The sequence below is a fragment of the Pyrus communis genome, chromosome 6, assembly GCF_963583255.1.
Source record: "Pyrus communis chromosome 6, drPyrComm1.1, whole genome shotgun sequence".
Lineage (NCBI taxonomy): Eukaryota > Viridiplantae > Streptophyta > Magnoliopsida > Rosales > Rosaceae > Pyrus > Pyrus communis.
Window position 1 is genome coordinate 20,729,871 of NC_084808.1, and position 15,313 is coordinate 20,745,183.

Genomic DNA, 15,313 nt, shown 5'->3' on the forward strand with positions numbered 1-15,313 from the left:
GACCAATTAGAACTCAGAAAATAAAGGGAAAGTTAATGGACGAAAAGGGACATTGCCCACTTGGGATTTATTTTGTACAATATTTTTGCATGGACTCCGAAAAAAGGAGGAGGAAGGTGGCGGGATAAAAAGAGGAGCGGAAATAGTCCAATTTGGAGGGCCTTTTAGCGGAAAAGGCAAAGCCTGGTTAAAAACCTAAACGCAGCAGCTCGCGTGCAGAGGACGCTGATCTCTGATTGGACATGGGAAGGGATTATCCGAACAATGATTGGTTGGTGTTCGTACTCCCGTATTTAGCGCGTGGGTCATCATTTTCAGAATTTAGCATGTAAGTTAACTTCTGGTCTTAATTGTTAAGATTCAGATGATGATGGGATAAAAAATAAAAAATAAAAAAAATTAGGGAATAGGAGGAAACAGCTAACCGCCCAAAAACAAGAGAGGAGAGAGAGAGAGAGAGAGAGGAGAAGGAATAAGCTAAACCTAAAAGAGGAGGGGGAGGGAGAGGAGAGAGAGAGAGAAGGAATAAGCTAAACCTAAAAGAGGAAAGAGAGGGAGAGAGAGAGAGAGAGAGAGAGAGAGAGAGAGAGGGTGAAGAAGAAGAAGGAAGATGAAAAGCAGAATGCTAATATGTTATTTGACCTCTCAAATCAGCTAGTAATTGACTGCACTTATTATACAAGCAAAGGAAAAAGAAGAGCAGTTATTGGAGAGAGAGAGAGAGAGAGAGAGAGAGAGAGAGAGGGAGATTCATCAATCAATCCCTCTGAGTCTGTCTTATCAATTTCAACCCCCATACTTGCTTATAGCTTTCAAGATCATAATCTCAACTGGGTGTCCATTGTTTTCAAGTTTTTTATTGGAGTAGAAGAAAACTGAGAGAACCCATGAGTCTTCTTCCGTTTGAGGTCAGTTTGCTGCCATTTCCAGAACTGGGTTCTTCATTTCATTGAAGATTTTCAACTGGGTTGGTGGGTTTTGGTGCAAAGCTTCAAGCTTTGGTGCTGCCATGGATACTCCGCCGGCGGAGGAGCTTCTGAAGAAGATCCAAGTGCTGGAAGCGGGTCAGGCCGACCTCAAGAAGGAGATGACCAAGCTCAGGCACTCTGAGGATGTCAAATCAGAGCACCAGAGGGCCCACTCCGTCTCGCCACAGCGCTCAAGGTTCTCGTCTGTGCCCAGAAGGAGAGTCGCTGGGGGCGGCGGTGCTGCTGGTAATGGAAGTCACGATGCGGCGGCTTGGAAGAGAGGGTCTTCTTCATTTCGGCATTCCTCGCCGCTTCAGAGGGAGAGCCGCAGCCATGATCCTCCCACTGGAGGCAGTGGCGGCGGCGGCAGTGAAGGAAGCAGTAGCACCGGACCTTCAGCTGTGAACTTTACGGACAGGCAGTATCTGAACATATTGCAGTCAATTGGGCAATCTGTGCATATATTTGATATCAATGGGCTTATAATTTACTGGTAAGTAGCTCAATCAAGGCTTGGTTTTGCAGATTTTGATGTTCATTTGTCTACTTTTTTGTATTGGTAAATTTTATCTGTCACTAGCATGAATTGTTTGATATTTTTCTAGTATTTATTCGATTACTGGGTGGTTATATAAATTCAACTCTGGTTGCAAATGTGAATTGTTAGGTTCGTTGAATTGAGATTGACTGTATATATGTTGGTTGTGATGCTGAATTTCTGTTGATGAAACTAAATTGATCAGCATTTGATTATTTTCGTATAAAAATTCCTCTTTGAAATATGGTTTTAGTGTTAGAAGGTATCAACTTGGTGCATTTGGGAAAATTGAATATTGCAGGAACAAAACTGCTGAAAATTTATATGGTTATTCTGCGGCTGAGGCCCTTGGACATAGTCCCATTGAGCTCTTAGTAGATCCTCAAGACTATGCTGTAGCAAACACTATAATCCATCGTGTCAGCAAGGGGGAGAGCTGGACTGGGCAGTTCCCTGTCAAGAACAAAGCTGGGGAGAGGTTTACAGCTGTTGTAACAGATACTCCATTCTATGATGATGATGGCACTTTTATTGGGATTATTTGCGTGTCAAGTGATATCCGGCCCTTTCGAGAAAGTAAGATTCCAATGTCAGGAGGAAAGCCCCCAGAATCAGATTCAAGCTACAGCCGGTCTAGAGCTCGTGTTACGGCTAAACTTGGCCTTGATCCTCAGCAGCCTCTACAAAATGCCATTGCATCCAAAATAACAAATTTGGTTAGTCTTATAGTTTCTGTGTTCCTTTGATTTATTATTCGCTAGCGTATCCTGATTGTTAGAGTCCTGAAACAGGCATCCAAAGTGAGCAACAAAGTAAAGTCGAAAATTCGGGTGGGAGAAAACAACATAGATCCCGAAGGTGAGAGCGATTGCCATCATTCTGATCATGGTTCAGATTGTGTTCTCTCTGATCATAGGGAGGATGCGAATTCAAGTGGGGCTAGCACACCTAGAGGAGATTTGCCCCTATCTCCTTTTGGAGTATTCTCCAATATTGATGAGAAGTCTCCAGGAAAACCCTACAGAGATTCTGGTGATGAGAGTGAAGGAAAACCTTCGATCCAGATGATGATATCCTCGAAAGCAGAAACATGGATGGGTAAGAAAGGGATAACATGGCCATGGAAAGGAAATGAGCGAGAAGGGCAAGAGGCTAAGAATACTCGTTTTGTTTGGCCTTGGTTGCATAATGAACACGAGAATGATTCAGCTCATCAGAAGAATTATTTTGGTTCAAAACCAGAAAGTCAGGTGAATGAAAATAACCGGACTCCAAATAATGAGGCCACAGGATCCTGGACCTCCTCATTTAATGTTAACAGCACAAGCAGTGCCAGCAGCTGTGGAAGTGCTAGCAGCAGTGCTGTGAATAAGGTGGATGTAGACACTGACAGCCTGGACTATGAAATCCTATGGGAAGACTTGATGATTGGAGAACAAGTTGGGCAAGGTAATCATATTTCCAGTGAACCGTCATGCTTCTGAATTATTGATATTCTTCATTCTGGAAACTGTTTAATTGATGTTGGTAAAGCATGCCTGTAATCACCCAAATGAGCAAAGGTGATTAAGTTAATTGTCCAAGGTATATATGATCTTTCCCAAATCATCTACTGTTTTCTTTGAATCACTAATGACATGGGTAGATGACTATTTAATTTCCAAAACATTCATCTAATGTCCATTTTTTTCAGTAGCTAGAATTGGTCATCTTGACCAACAAAAGTTCTCTTGAACTTATGCTCCTTTCTCTTGCAAGTTTATGATTTTATGGTTTGCTTGGTTGAATTTCTTCCTGACATGTATTTGCTGTTTTCCTCCATTCTGCAGGATCATGCGGAACCGTATACCATGGTCTGTGGTATGGATCAGTATGTTCTTTTACTCTTTCTTTGGTTAATCTTCACTTTAAATGGATGCCCAAAAAAATGGTTCTAGATTTAACTAAAATGATATGGTCGAGTGATGATTTCCATTTACTCTTCTTTTCATAAAAAAAGGGAAAAGATAGTAAAAGAATTCCAGTTACCCTAGTGAAAGAAAAAATGCAGTTCAATGTGCAAGAAGTAAAAAAAAAAAGCTCCGCAAATTTCTTCATAACCATAGGGTTTTCATGCCTGCATATTTTGCATAAAGCATGAAATTGGATGAAATGCCATATATACCACTCAAAGTCTCTGATACGTGTAATTTTTTTTATTGAACTATATTTTTGCAGTATAAGTGAGCGACTTATTTATTCACACGAACTAGGAGTAATATCGATGATGCATGTGGGATGTTCATCGCCTTTAGATTATGGAATGTGAGGAAGCATTAGGAGTATATTGAGCATGTATTCTTCATGTGTGATTTAATGGTATCTTTGCTCTTATAGGATGTTGCTGTCAAGGTATTCTCCAGGCAAGAATATTCAGAAGATGTGATATTTTCCTTCAGACAAGAGGTGTGATTCTCTTGAAGCCTGTGGGATTATGTTTGAAATACTGTAAAAATATTCCTTTACTTTTTTCCTTTATGGTTAACTTTGTGATTGTCATTCATTTTTGTTCAACACTGATATCACAATATGGTATTGTTTATCAAGGTGTCTCTCATGAAAAGGCTTCGACATCCAAATGTTCTTCTTTTTATGGGAGCTGTGACTTCACCTCAGCGTCTCTGCATCGTAACTGAATTCCTCCCTCGGTTGGTTCTAAACTTCCCTTTCTGAAATATCTATCTTTGCCAGTATTTATATTCAGGTTTATCATTTCAACCAGTGTATTAGTATTTCATGCATATTTTCATTCTAAAGTACTTCTGAGCTGACCGTGCCTCTTGTATCAATATTTTTTTCATTCAGTGGAAGTTTGTTTCGCTTATTACAAAGGAACACATCAAAACTAGACTGGAGACGACGTGTTCTTATGGCGATGGATATAGTGAGTATTGAGTAACAATACAAAAATGATATATATATATATATATATATATATATATATTATATGATTACAAATCTAGTGCCCCACCCCCTTTCTCCTTGAGAAAGAAGCAAGATGATCTGGGAATTTTGTTATATGTTGTTTTTCTTTTCTTTTCTTTTCTGTTGTAATGTTTTAGTCTCTTAGGATTTTGCATCTCACTACCTTTCCACAGGCACGAGGCATGAATTATCTTCATCATTTCAACCCACCTATCATTCATCGAGATCTGAAGTCTTCAAATCTCCTAGTTGATAGGAACTGGACGGTCAAGGTCTGTCATCCGCCACGTTTCTATTTCTAAATCCTTCTCCATGAGTTTTTCTTCTTGTGCTTTTACAGCCGTTTGATCAAGTTAAACAATGACCCATTTGTTGTTATCTGAACAGGTTGGTGATTTTGGTCTTTCACGTCTTAAGCACGCAACATTTCTCACAACCAAGACTGGGAAGGGCACGGTATTTCAACTCACACCACTATATCCTCTTTACTATATATTAAACCAATCGGTCTAAATGTTACCATGTGAGGTTCTCACTTAAATATGCCAATTTTCTCATTTGTAGCCTCAATGGATGGCACCAGAAGTTCTACGTAATGAACCCTCAGACGAGAAGTATGTTGCCATTGTTCATCTGGAATATTTCCCTTAAATATTCTCTGTCCTTCTACGGCTTCTCTAAACTACATTTATATCTCTTCGTGATGTTTGGAACTTCGGATGTACACAGGTCTGATATATACAGCTATGGGGTGATATTGTGGGAGCTTGCTACTGAGAAGATCCCTTGGGATAATCTGAACTCAATGCAGGTATTGTTTTCTTTGGGAAAAATATCTTGGTCGCATCTTTTTCAAATATGCTGTGTGCATGTATGAACAACAATTTATTTAGGGTACTTGTAGGTGATTGGAGCTGTAGGGTTCATGGACCAAAGGTTAGAGATCCCGAAGGATGTGGACCCACAATGGACTTCTTTGATTGAGAGCTGCTGGCAGAGGTAGTAATTCTTTCCATGCTCGGTTCATTTCATATGTTAGATTCGCGGATTAAATTCACCCTGAAAGATGAAACTCAGTTCTCGTCTCACTTTGCCCCCTCCCATCAACTCTGTTTAAAAGTGATATCGGTCGCAAGAGTACGGCCCACTGATTTGCCGAGGTGTTAGCCCTATAATTAGAGATATTTTATTGTTTTCAAAAGGTATTCAGTCTGATTTTTGTGGGTGGGTTTCTATCATTTATTGGTAAAGGGTGGTTGGCATGCGTTTGTTGTCATCGGAAGGTCAAGCTTAATTGTTTATTCAATGCTGTATGGTGTTTAACAAGTTGAACTGAAAACTAAAAACGAAATAGTTATCAAACGGCCCCTCAAATTTTTAAGTCAAAACTTTGGTAAAACGGCTAATGTGCTGATATTCCAACTTGAATGAAAACCAGTGATGCAGCTGCCAGGCCAACATTTCAAGAACTGCTGGAGAGGCTCAGAGACCTGCAGAGACAGTACACTATTCAGTTCCAAGCAGCGCGTACCGCCGCAGGTGATAACACCCCGAAAGAATTGTAGCCCCTCCCAGCTGGATCTTTATGCTGCACCAGTGTTTTCACTTCCCTACAACTGTGTGGATGAATTGAAGCAGAACAGTGACAAAAAGGGTAAATTAGCCAGAGACAGCCCACAAACGGCATGTCGTATTGGAACCACAAAGTTGGAAAGTCAGATGGCACAAACGGCATGTCGTATGAAAACGGTTGATGGGTTTGGTTGTGTGATGGTTAATGTGTGGGTGTAGTGCGAGAGGAAGTCATGTCGGTTGGATTGGATCACATGATAATATGTCACTAGTTTTTGTGATTTATAAAAAAATGTAAAAAAATGAGGGTTAAAAAAAAAAAAAAAAAAAAAAAAAAAAAAAAAACCTTGGCAGCCGGTCAGTCTATTCATTTGAGTAAATAGAGTGATCAATCTCTCTTTGCATTATTTACTATCTCTATTACTTTTACTTTTTACCATTTTTAGATGGGATGATCTTTTGCGGAATAAAGTTGGAAATTCAATGGGTGGTTTGTCGATGTTGTGATTTGCAATGGTTGTTACTTGTTAAAAACAAGTACCACTAAAATGTGGTCAAACTAACGGTTAAACGGTGCTCTTTGATTCAATTTGAGCGCAAAATGAAAAAAACCAAAACCAAACCAAACTACTATTGAATCATTCGGCTAGATTCGGCTCGAGTTAGAGCGTTTCTATGCAGGTCAAACCAAACCAGGTGCAATTTGGTTTAATTCGGTCCAAAAATACTTTTATTTTTATTTTTTTTATAGTGCTATAAGGTTTAAATGGTTCGATCGGTTTTGTGCCACTCTAACAGTGGATGAGCAGTGCTACACAGAGCACTGCTCACAGGACAACGAGAGATTTTGACCATTTACGAATAGGAACCCATAGTTCATCAACGGTCAGAAATCATCTGCGCAAGACTTACCTTGGCAAAACCACATTGGTATTAATGTTGCAGGTCAACAGAGGAATTCTCTAATTTGTGCCAACAAATTGATAATATCCACCGCAGCAGAAAAGGTTTCGAGAAAGAAGTTTACTTTGAAGATAGGGTTAGGCCAACCACATAATATGATAGTAACAGACAAATATGGGCAGGAAAATGAACACACTTTATAATTGTCATGGAATCTTATCTTCGGATTAGGATGGCCACTCCTGCCACTGGTCTAAAGGTAAAGGCTCCCTCTTGGTGACTAACAATTTCTGTTAAGCGCTAAAAAAGTTGAAGTCGCAAGTGCCTTGTAGCTTAGTTGGTTATTCATCCTTGCATTGTACACGAGGGCCTATGTTCGACTCCCCCTCCCCGGCCTCCCCCGTCACCAACTGTTTCCGAAAAAGAAATAAATCTAACTCAACTGATGCCAAACATGAAATGAGTCACTAAGGTGCATGTTTCTGAATAATTTATCTTCGCAACTCACAATACAACAACGTAATCGTCATTCAATATCTGAATATATCTGAAAGCGTTGAGGATGCAAAATTTGAAGCAACAAAGAAACCCAAATTCTTATCATACTTTGGAATTCATTTCTAGCGCAGCAAGTGTCGTATGGCAGCAACGGCATCACCTTTGTGCTCCCGCAAAGTCCTCTCAGCTACCTTCTTGTCCAACTCCAGTTCATTTGCGATTATGTCAACATCGCCTGCATTGATCTTCACTGCAGCCAATTCCTTCTCCCTGTAAATTGTAACGAAGCAAGATTTACAACATGGGAATGCCAGTCTCAACAAATAACAAGTTCATCTTATGCTTATGTTGAACATCATAAGATCCAGTTACTACAATTCACACTATCGAAAATGTAAATTTACTGCTAACCCCACCTTCAGTTCTATCCAAAACCCCAAATCAAGTCAACAATTTTATACAAATTTCACGACGACAATTGTTAATGTTAGTGAGAAACAGTTCAAGAATCGAACAGTATAAAAAATAATCCATCACCTACCAACTATTAACTATTAACGTCAGGTGTAATAACAGTCGTGTTCAGCCTTTATTCTCTTCAAATTGGTGCTTTTTAAGTGCATCTAACAATTATTTTCGCAACGGGCTCGTAACTCATTTGGTTAAGAGCATTCAGCTCGAGGTCCCGAGTTCAATTCTCCGTTCCCCATTATCGCTTGTATATACACAAAAAAAAAAAAAAAAAAAAAAAAAGAACCTATTGCTTTCAAACCCTTACTATTGAGTAACAAAGAAAATTTAATCTTTTAATAGCATACGAATCAAACTCGATCATAAGTTAATTCAAGATTGAAAATTTTGATAAATACAAGTTTAGTAAATTGGAATATACCGACCTCAATCGCATAGCATTCCTGTCGGCTTCGGAGGAGGCGGCGATGGAAGCCATGGCCTCCTGGACGCGGGTGGAATCGAGCTGGCGATCTTCGACGCGGTCAGTGAGCTTATCGAAGGCTTTGCTCTGCTGCTGCAAGTCCTTGGAGTCGACCACCATCTCCACTCCTTCTCCACCTCCCTCCATTTTTTTTCAGATTCTTCGATTTCGATTGCGGTTTCTTCGTGTGCTTCTCGCGATTCAGAAACTGAAATTTGAAACCCCCTTCTGTGTTTTTGAAGGAATTTGGTAAAAACCCTAGCTTTTGCCCTCTTTTGAGAATTGAAGACTTGAAAGTGGTGGTGACTGGCGGTGGCTGAGAATTGGGGGCTGAGGAGCATGTCAATAGCGGGCTAGAATTTCATAATGGCCCAACAAGAATTAGATTGGGCAATCATGGCCATTCAGCCCTAATATTGGGTGTAGGGTCAATAATCCCAAGAGTGTGATATTTTATTTTTTGATTTTTATCAACCTTTTATTTACACTAAAGGGTGTGTATTAAATTGATATTAAACTCGTCATTCAAAAAATTTGAACTTAAAAATTCTTACTTTACAAATAAAGAGAAATATTGCGAATTGTAGTACTAAAGGGTAACCAAAGAGTATTATTTTTGTTGTTGGTCGATTACATATACTTTGGAGTCAATGACAATTTAATTTCCAATTAAAAAAAATAAAATAATTTTACTTAGACTATTAAAAGATGAGTAGGAATTTCTTCTCAAAATTGGCCCAGTTCACAGAACTTCGTGCTTATAATTCGAACCGGTCATATTATAAATCACTATGTGAAGATTATCTCTATAAAAAATCAATATAAACTAAGACCATTTAGGGGCCGTTTGATACTCATTTCACTTTTAGTTTTGGTTTTCACCTTTTTGAAAACTGAAATATTGTTTAGTAGCTACCTTCAATGTTCAAAAAAAAAAAAAAAAAAAAAAAATGAAAACTACTTTCTTGAGTTTTTACTTTTTATTTTGTAAGAATTAAAAACTAAAAGCAGTTATCAAACAATATTTTAATTTTCTATTTTCAAACAAATGAAAACTAAAAGCTAAAAACAAAATAATTATCAAAATGCCCGTAGTTAATCAATTGATACAAATAAATAGACGGTTTGTTTAGTCAAGCCTTCAAACCACATCTAAAACTAGGTACAACTTGATAGACAAATGAACAAAGGGGCCATATGTGCCAATTTATAATTGTATGGTTGGCCTTTCTTCTTCTTTTTTTTTTTTTTTTTTGTTTTTTTTTGTTTTTATCAAAATAAAAAAGATACGGATCAAATTGCTACTAAAACTGAACCCTAGGGTGCAAAGTGTAAATCAATACAGTTTTTAATTAGGTCAACTGAGAGTTTAATTGGATCAAATAAAACTTAGATTAGGCAAAATCGATGCTTCGTCCTTTTTTCACATAAGCTTCCGTATTAAGCTTGACCTATCAGTGATTACACTACCCAAGGGTGATACAACCCAAGCTCTACGTCTTCCTCAATGTAGCAGTAATGGTGCATTTCTTGCTACAATCAATCACAACATCAACAACCACTTTCCTTTTACAACTTCCCTAATATAGTAACTAGGCAGCTTATCCTCTAGGCCACCGACTAACTAACTAACTAACAACCTCATCTGATAAGCCAACCCCCAATTCCTCCTAATCAGCATTGCCACATCACCAGCTCAACGTGTTGAGTCAGCAAGTACACAGAATCCTATCAAAGGGAAGCCTCAAGTGTTGTGAATAAGTGGAGTTTTAAGCCACTTAGTATTATGGTGTACTGATATTTGTTGAGAGTTGTCCCACATCGGTGAGGGACAATGTTTGTCATGTGCTTATATGATCTTGGGCTACTTCCTATATTACTAATTGGTTTTATGGTGAAACCTCAATTTCATCAATATTCATCTTCACTTGTGACTGAGAGGTCTTAAGTTTGATTATTGCAAACGAATTTGAATGATATTAAGTTTGATTATTGCAAACGAATTTGAATGATATTATTGATAACTCATTGTGAGGTTAAGTTCATCCCCTATAGGTAATATCGTTTGTTAAAAAAAAAAAAAAAAAAAAAGTGGAGTTTTAAAGTCGACGGCTGAATTTCTTCAGAAGTTCAACTAATCCAGATTCAACTTGACAATTGATCTAATCCTTTGAGATCGTTAGATGATGTTTACGTGCCATGCAAATCCCATTTTACACAACAGAAGTGTTGTCGGTGGTCCATTTAATCAAGTTGACTAAACTAATCACATGGATTTTCTTCTCTTTTTGCTAGCAAAATCATATGGATATTTACTATTAGGTAGCTATTTCCAGTGTTATTACAACTGAGCCCTCTATATGTCCCTAATATAATATACAGTACCAGGGGTATATTTAGACTATCATGCCTTGTATAATCTACCAGGCTTAGTGGTTGAGCACAGCTGATGGGACACCACAGGGACAGACAGTGGCAGGGACTACGTACAAAATATGGTTGCACCGGCTAATTATGAGTATTTGTCAGATGGGGTTTGAATTTTGCACCATTTCATTAATCATGGTTTGTAGAAATTAGTCCACAACTTAAGCATCCAACTGCATGCATTTATGTAATTGTGTTCTCCCTGAACTACAGTATTGCACTTCAATGCCTGCTTGCACCACTATAAATATTCGATGCTCGTGACCGAAGTTTATCAAACCAAACAGTTCACGATCCCCGCTTCCTATATGTCGATCTCTCTTTAACTTATTTGTTATTTGTTATTTGTTATTTGGGGAAACATGGGGAAGTATTCTAAGTATGTTGGGTTGTTTGCTGTGATGTTTGTAGTGGTGATAGCAATAGCTGAGTGTCGTAAGATTGAGAAAGAAACAGTTTCAGAAGGCCTAGGAGGTGGTTTGGGTGGTGGGGCTGGCGGAGGTGGTGGAATTGGACGTGGAGGCGGTGCAGGAGGAGGTGCTGGTGGTGGCTTTGGAGGTGGTGTTGGGGGTGGTGCTGGAGGTGGAGTTGGTGGTGGAAGTGGAGGTGGTGCTGGTGGGGGCTTTGGAGGTGGCAAAGGTGGCGGCGTAGGAGGTGGATCTGGGGGTGGTGCTGGAGGTGGAGTTGGTGGTGGAAGTGGAGGTGGTGCTGGTGGGGGCTTTGGAGGTGGCAAAGGTGGCGGCGTAGGAGGTGGATCTGGGGGTGGTGCTGGAGGTGGAGTTGGCGGTGGAAGTGGAGGTGGTGTTGGTGGTGGCAAAGGCGGCGGTGTAGGAGGTGGATCCGGGGGTGGTGTTGGAGGCGGAGCTGGCGGGGGAGGTGGTGTTGGAGGCGGAGCTGGCGGGGGAGGCGGTGTTGGAGGCGGAGCTGGCGGGGGAGGTGGTGTTGGAGGCGGTGTTGGTGGTGGAAGAGGGGGTGGTGTTGGAGGCGGAGTTGGTGGTGGAAAAGGAGGTGGTGTCGGAGGCGGAGTTGGTGGTGGAAGAGGAGGTGGTGTTGGTGGAGGCAAAGGTGGGGGAGGTGGTGTAGGCGGAGGTGCTGGTGGAGGCATTGGGGGTGGCAGAGGTGGTGGTGTTGGAGGAGGAGTTGGTGGCGGAGGTGGTGTAGGTGGAGGTGCTGGAGGAGGCAAAGGTGGGGGAGGTGGTGTAGGCGGAGGTGCTGGTGGAGGCATTGGGGGCGGCAGAGGTGGTGGTGCTGGAGGCGGTGTTGGTGGTGGAAGAGGGGGTGGTGTTGGAGGCGGAGTTGGTGGTGGAAAAGGAGGTGGTGTCGGAGGCGGAGTTGGTGGTGGAAGAGGAGGTGGTGTTGGTGGAGGCAAAGGTGGGGGAGGTGGTGTAGGCGGAGGTGCTGGCGGGGGCAAAGGTGGGGGAGGTGGTGTAGGCGGAGGTGCTGGTGGAGGCATTGGGGGTGGCAGAGGTGGTGGTGTTGGAGGAGGAGTTGGTGGCGGAGGTGGTGTAGGTGGAGGTGCTGGAGGAGGCAAAGGTGGGGGAGGTGGTGTAGGCGGAGGTGCTGGTGGAGGCATTGGGGGCGGCAGAGGTGGTGGTGCTGGAGGAGGAGTTGGCGGTGGGGGTGGTGTTGGAGGAGGAGTTGGCGGCGGAGGTGGTGCTGGTGGAGGCTTTGGGGGTGGTGCAGGTGGTGGTGTTGGAGGAGGAGTTGGTGGTGGTGTTGGAGGAGGAGTTGGTGGCGGTGCTGGTGGAGGAATTGGTGGTGGATATTAACTCCCAATTGCAGCTATATGCTACGCTATCATGCAAAGTCGTGTAAGACTACAGGCATAGAAATTGTATTACCTTTTACTACTAGAGAATAAATGAAGGCCTGTAACGTGCCATAGATATTACCTTTTATTTACTTCTTCCATGCAAACACATTGTTCTCGATATGTCTAGCTTTGGCACAAACGAATACGAAGAAGGGCATGCAAGAAGCAAATAATCCGTAAAATTAATGAAAAGATCAACTTTCTCATGATTAAACAACAAATTAAGTTTGAACAGTTGCCGACATTGTACAATTTTCAAGCGGTTTAGTAATTCTATCCAGTTTCACCTAATAATTAAGCACAAGTGCTATCCAAATTCAGCACATAAGAGAGAAATTTCATTTTTCTAGACATGCAGTAGTCGGTCAGATTGTAGCCTTGATTGGATTCGGACAGAAACATATATTATCTGAATATGTAAGTTTGATTAATACAACAAAATGCAGTTTTACATTTGTAGGGAAAGAAAATTATTAATCAAACATATGATCGGCTCTTGCATTCATCATTGATGTAAGCTCGGCCCCCGGCTAACGATCGATGAACATTAATTAATTCAAAGCCAAACTGGCAGCCATTCCTTGCCGTTGATGAAGTCGATAGACAAGAAGGGTGCAACTTCTTTTTCGGTGAGTTGTCTCGCCCATTCGGCACGCCCTGTAGCCTCTGCTCCTGGCCCTTTGCACTTGTACTCGGCATGGTATAGGTTTCTGCAGATTTCATTTCATGCACAACAAATTAAATCATAAATTTAATCGGAATATTTTTAGATGCGAACATGTGTGTTTGATCAATTATTTGGGTGCATGTTTCTTACTCAGTTGTGCCGGAATAGCTCCAGTTGGTCCAACCTTGTGGCACGACGGTCTTGGAGAGGTACATGTTTGCGTAAATCACTCTGGAGAAAGCACCCTTTGCCCTACCTAGGTACACACTGTCACCAACACCATAGAGCTTGCCTTTGTTAAAAACAAATCCACTGTTCTCCTTCTCAGTCTCCCTATTTTGCGCTGTCACTGACCCCTTGATCGACACCCTCTTGTCTCCGATCACAAAGACCTCGCAGCTCTGCATGGATGGATGCATCCATAATTAGTCTTATTCAATGCACCTCGATACGTGCTGACTGATCTTTTTAGAGCGCTAATAACAGTTTTCATAATTAATTAAGAAGGTGATTAAGTACAAGTACTACATACGTGGAAGACAGATCTACCGCGTCCAAAGATGAAGTCAATGGAGCCCTGGATGTAGCAATTATCATAGTAATGTCTGCCTTTGTAATCGAAGAGGGTGTTATGGGTACTGTAAAATCCACAATGGTAGAATGCAACTTTGTCTGCAGCTACAAATGCTGCAACTGACTGGTTCTGGGAGGTGTAAGCCACACCGGTCGGGGCCTCATTCTGCAAATCATTGCATAATTTTATGTATCTATTAGATCTACAGAATAATGTCATATTTATATATATGTGGGTTAGGATCGGAGACACATGCTTTTGACAATCATTTTGACGTACGTTTTTGTAGGACCTATTTCGTAATATATAAATAGACATATACACAAAAAAGGGAATGAAATGAACCTTGAAGCTGATCCCGAAAGCAATGAAATGGGAAGCTTCGACACTAAAAGTAGCAGATTCAACATTGTCCGAAGAGCTTTGGGACCAAACAATGGCTGACCTCCCCTTCCCATTTCCTCTCATGAATATATAGGGCTTATTACGTGGTATGATCACCTTTTCTCTGGCAGCCAAAACATATAATTTAAATAACATAATTAAACTTGTTAATTATTCATGATGTATAGCTAATTTTGCTTTAATTTCACAATTAACAAAGTGAATCATTGATGGTTAAATTACCTGTACACTCCTTTCCTAACATGGATGATGATCCACTGCTTATTGCCTTCAGGAACAGCATCAATGGCTGATTGAACAGATGTGAAATCTCCCTTGCCATTGATGTCAACCTTAAGCGTGCGGTTCGTGTGAATCTTCTGAGTCAATAAGGGTGAATCAATGACCTTTTGCGCTGTCAAGCAATGAACAACATTCGTGAGAGTTACGCAGGTGAAAAAAATGATTGCAAAGGTTATGAATGTTATGGACGAAGACCAAGCCATGTTTCTAGGGAGAAACACAATCTGCAGTTTGGGTGAATTAATAATGTTCACCTAGGGGGGAATTTTTTATGAGGCAATGAGGTTCTCAACGTGAATGGTTTTTTTTTTTTTTAATTTTTTTTTTTATTCATTTACGGGTGCGGTAATTTGGAAAAATTGAGTGTGCATGACAAATCGAAGCTGGAGGTTAATTGGCTAACAAGATTCTATCTATTTTAGAGGGCCTTCCGTTGGTTAAAGCTCAACTTTATTTGATTTTCACGAGTAATTAAGGTAGTCGGTTAATGCGCACTCTAAAATAAGGAGAGAGACAAACACATGCTGGAATATATAGACTCCGTTACATATGAGTTTAAGCCCTAGTGAGTGTTTTAGAGGAACTTTGTTATGCTGACGTGGGTTGTTTATGTTTAAAATTTTATTGTGTAGTTCCAATACACGTGTCTTGAAATTTAATAAAGAAAATATATTTTTATTTTTAATATTATGTCATTCTTTGAGCATTCGTAGTATAATATCATGATGATACGTAGTATGATTCTCCTACAAAATTTTCTTTGTGTTT

The 15,313-nt window shown here is 40.6% G+C and overlaps 4 protein-coding genes and 1 long non-coding RNA gene across 7 annotated transcripts; 3 read left to right on the plus strand and 2 right to left on the minus strand.

The window, feature by feature from the left end:
* The first annotated feature begins 462 nt into the window (after positions 1-462).
* On the plus strand, positions 463-6,548 carry LOC137737894 (uncharacterized). 2 transcript variants are annotated; one of them, XR_011068847.1, is made up of 13 exons: positions 463-1,461; positions 1,808-2,222; positions 2,298-2,955; positions 3,336-3,376; positions 3,883-3,951; positions 4,093-4,193; positions 4,351-4,429; positions 4,644-4,742; positions 4,858-4,926; positions 5,035-5,084; positions 5,200-5,281; positions 5,364-5,469; positions 5,909-6,548. XR_011068847.1 is itself a non-coding variant. In XM_068477470.1 (13 exons), the coding sequence occupies exons 1-13, from the start codon at positions 1,010-1,012 to the stop codon at positions 6,033-6,035; spliced, it is 2,337 nt and encodes a 778-aa protein (XP_068333571.1). In that variant the 5' UTR covers positions 468-1,009; the 3' UTR covers positions 6,036-6,548. The 2 variants fall into 2 exon arrangements, 1 of the variants encoding a protein (XP_068333571.1); XM_068477470.1 differs by having other exon boundaries at positions 468-1,461; positions 5,375-5,469.
* A 487-nt stretch (positions 6,549-7,035) lies between these two features.
* On the minus strand, positions 7,036-8,739 carry LOC137737718 (uncharacterized). 2 transcript variants are annotated; one of them, XM_068477265.1, is made up of 3 exons: positions 8,340-8,739; positions 7,552-7,713; positions 7,036-7,355 (listed from the first exon to the last, which is right to left on the minus strand). In XM_068477265.1, the coding sequence occupies exons 1-2, from the start codon at positions 8,522-8,524 to the stop codon at positions 7,566-7,568; spliced, it is 333 nt and encodes a 110-aa protein (XP_068333366.1). In that variant the 5' UTR covers positions 8,525-8,739; the 3' UTR covers positions 7,036-7,355; positions 7,552-7,565. The 2 variants fall into 2 exon arrangements, with proteins under 2 accessions (XP_068333366.1, XP_068333365.1); XM_068477264.1 differs by lacking the exon at positions 7,036-7,355 and having other exon boundaries at positions 7,406-7,713; positions 8,340-8,738.
* A 2,187-nt stretch (positions 8,740-10,926) lies between these two features.
* Positions 10,927-12,069, plus strand: LOC137736204 (glycine-rich cell wall structural protein-like; the record flags this gene model as incomplete). Its single annotated transcript, XM_068475525.1, has 2 exons — positions 10,927-11,680; positions 11,741-12,069. Coding segments are annotated over exons 1-2 (843 nt in total), but the record flags the coding sequence as incomplete, so codon positions are not given.
* Positions 12,070-12,702, plus strand: LOC137736931 (uncharacterized). The gene is made up of 2 exons (XR_011068811.1): positions 12,070-12,454; positions 12,527-12,702. It is a non-coding gene; the product is annotated as an uncharacterized lncRNA (long non-coding RNA).
* A 141-nt stretch (positions 12,703-12,843) lies between these two features.
* On the minus strand, positions 12,844-14,823 carry LOC137736930 (probable pectinesterase 67). Its single transcript, XM_068476254.1, has 5 exons — positions 14,486-14,823; positions 14,204-14,366; positions 13,817-14,023; positions 13,435-13,685; positions 12,844-13,327 (listed from the first exon to the last, which is right to left on the minus strand). The coding sequence occupies exons 1-5, from the start codon at positions 14,746-14,748 to the stop codon at positions 13,174-13,176; spliced, it is 1,038 nt and encodes a 345-aa protein (XP_068332355.1). The 5' UTR covers positions 14,749-14,823; the 3' UTR covers positions 12,844-13,173.
* Between the last annotated feature and the right edge of the window lie 490 nt (positions 14,824-15,313).

Coding starts and splice junctions, on each gene's coding strand:
- LOC137736930 (XM_068476254.1), bottom strand. CDS start 14,748: ATGGCTTGGTCTTCGTCCATAACATTCATAACCTTTGCAATCATTTTT. Junction 13,686..13,816: donor GCGGTAGATCTGTCTTCCAC/GTATGTAGTACT, acceptor CCATCCATGCAG/AGCTGCGAGGTCTTTGTGAT. Junction 13,328..13,434: donor AGCTATTCCGGCACAACTGA/GTAAGAAACATG, acceptor TGAAATCTGCAG/AAACCTATACCATGCCGAGT.
- LOC137737718 (XM_068477265.1), bottom strand. CDS start 8,524: ATGGAGGGAGGTGGAGAAGGAGTGGAGATGGTGGTCGACTCCAAGGAC. Junction 7,714..8,339: donor AGGAATGCTATGCGATTGAG/GTCGGTATATTC, acceptor TACAATTTACAG/GGAGAAGGAATTGGCTGCAG.
- LOC137737894 (XM_068477470.1), top strand. CDS start 1,010: ATGGATACTCCGCCGGCGGAGGAGCTTCTGAAGAAGATCCAAGTGCTG. Junction 5,282..5,374: donor ATAATCTGAACTCAATGCAG/GTATTGTTTTCT, acceptor GGGTACTTGTAG/GTGATTGGAGCTGTAGGGTT. Junction 5,470..5,908: donor ATTGAGAGCTGCTGGCAGAG/GTAGTAATTCTT, acceptor AATGAAAACCAG/TGATGCAGCTGCCAGGCCAA.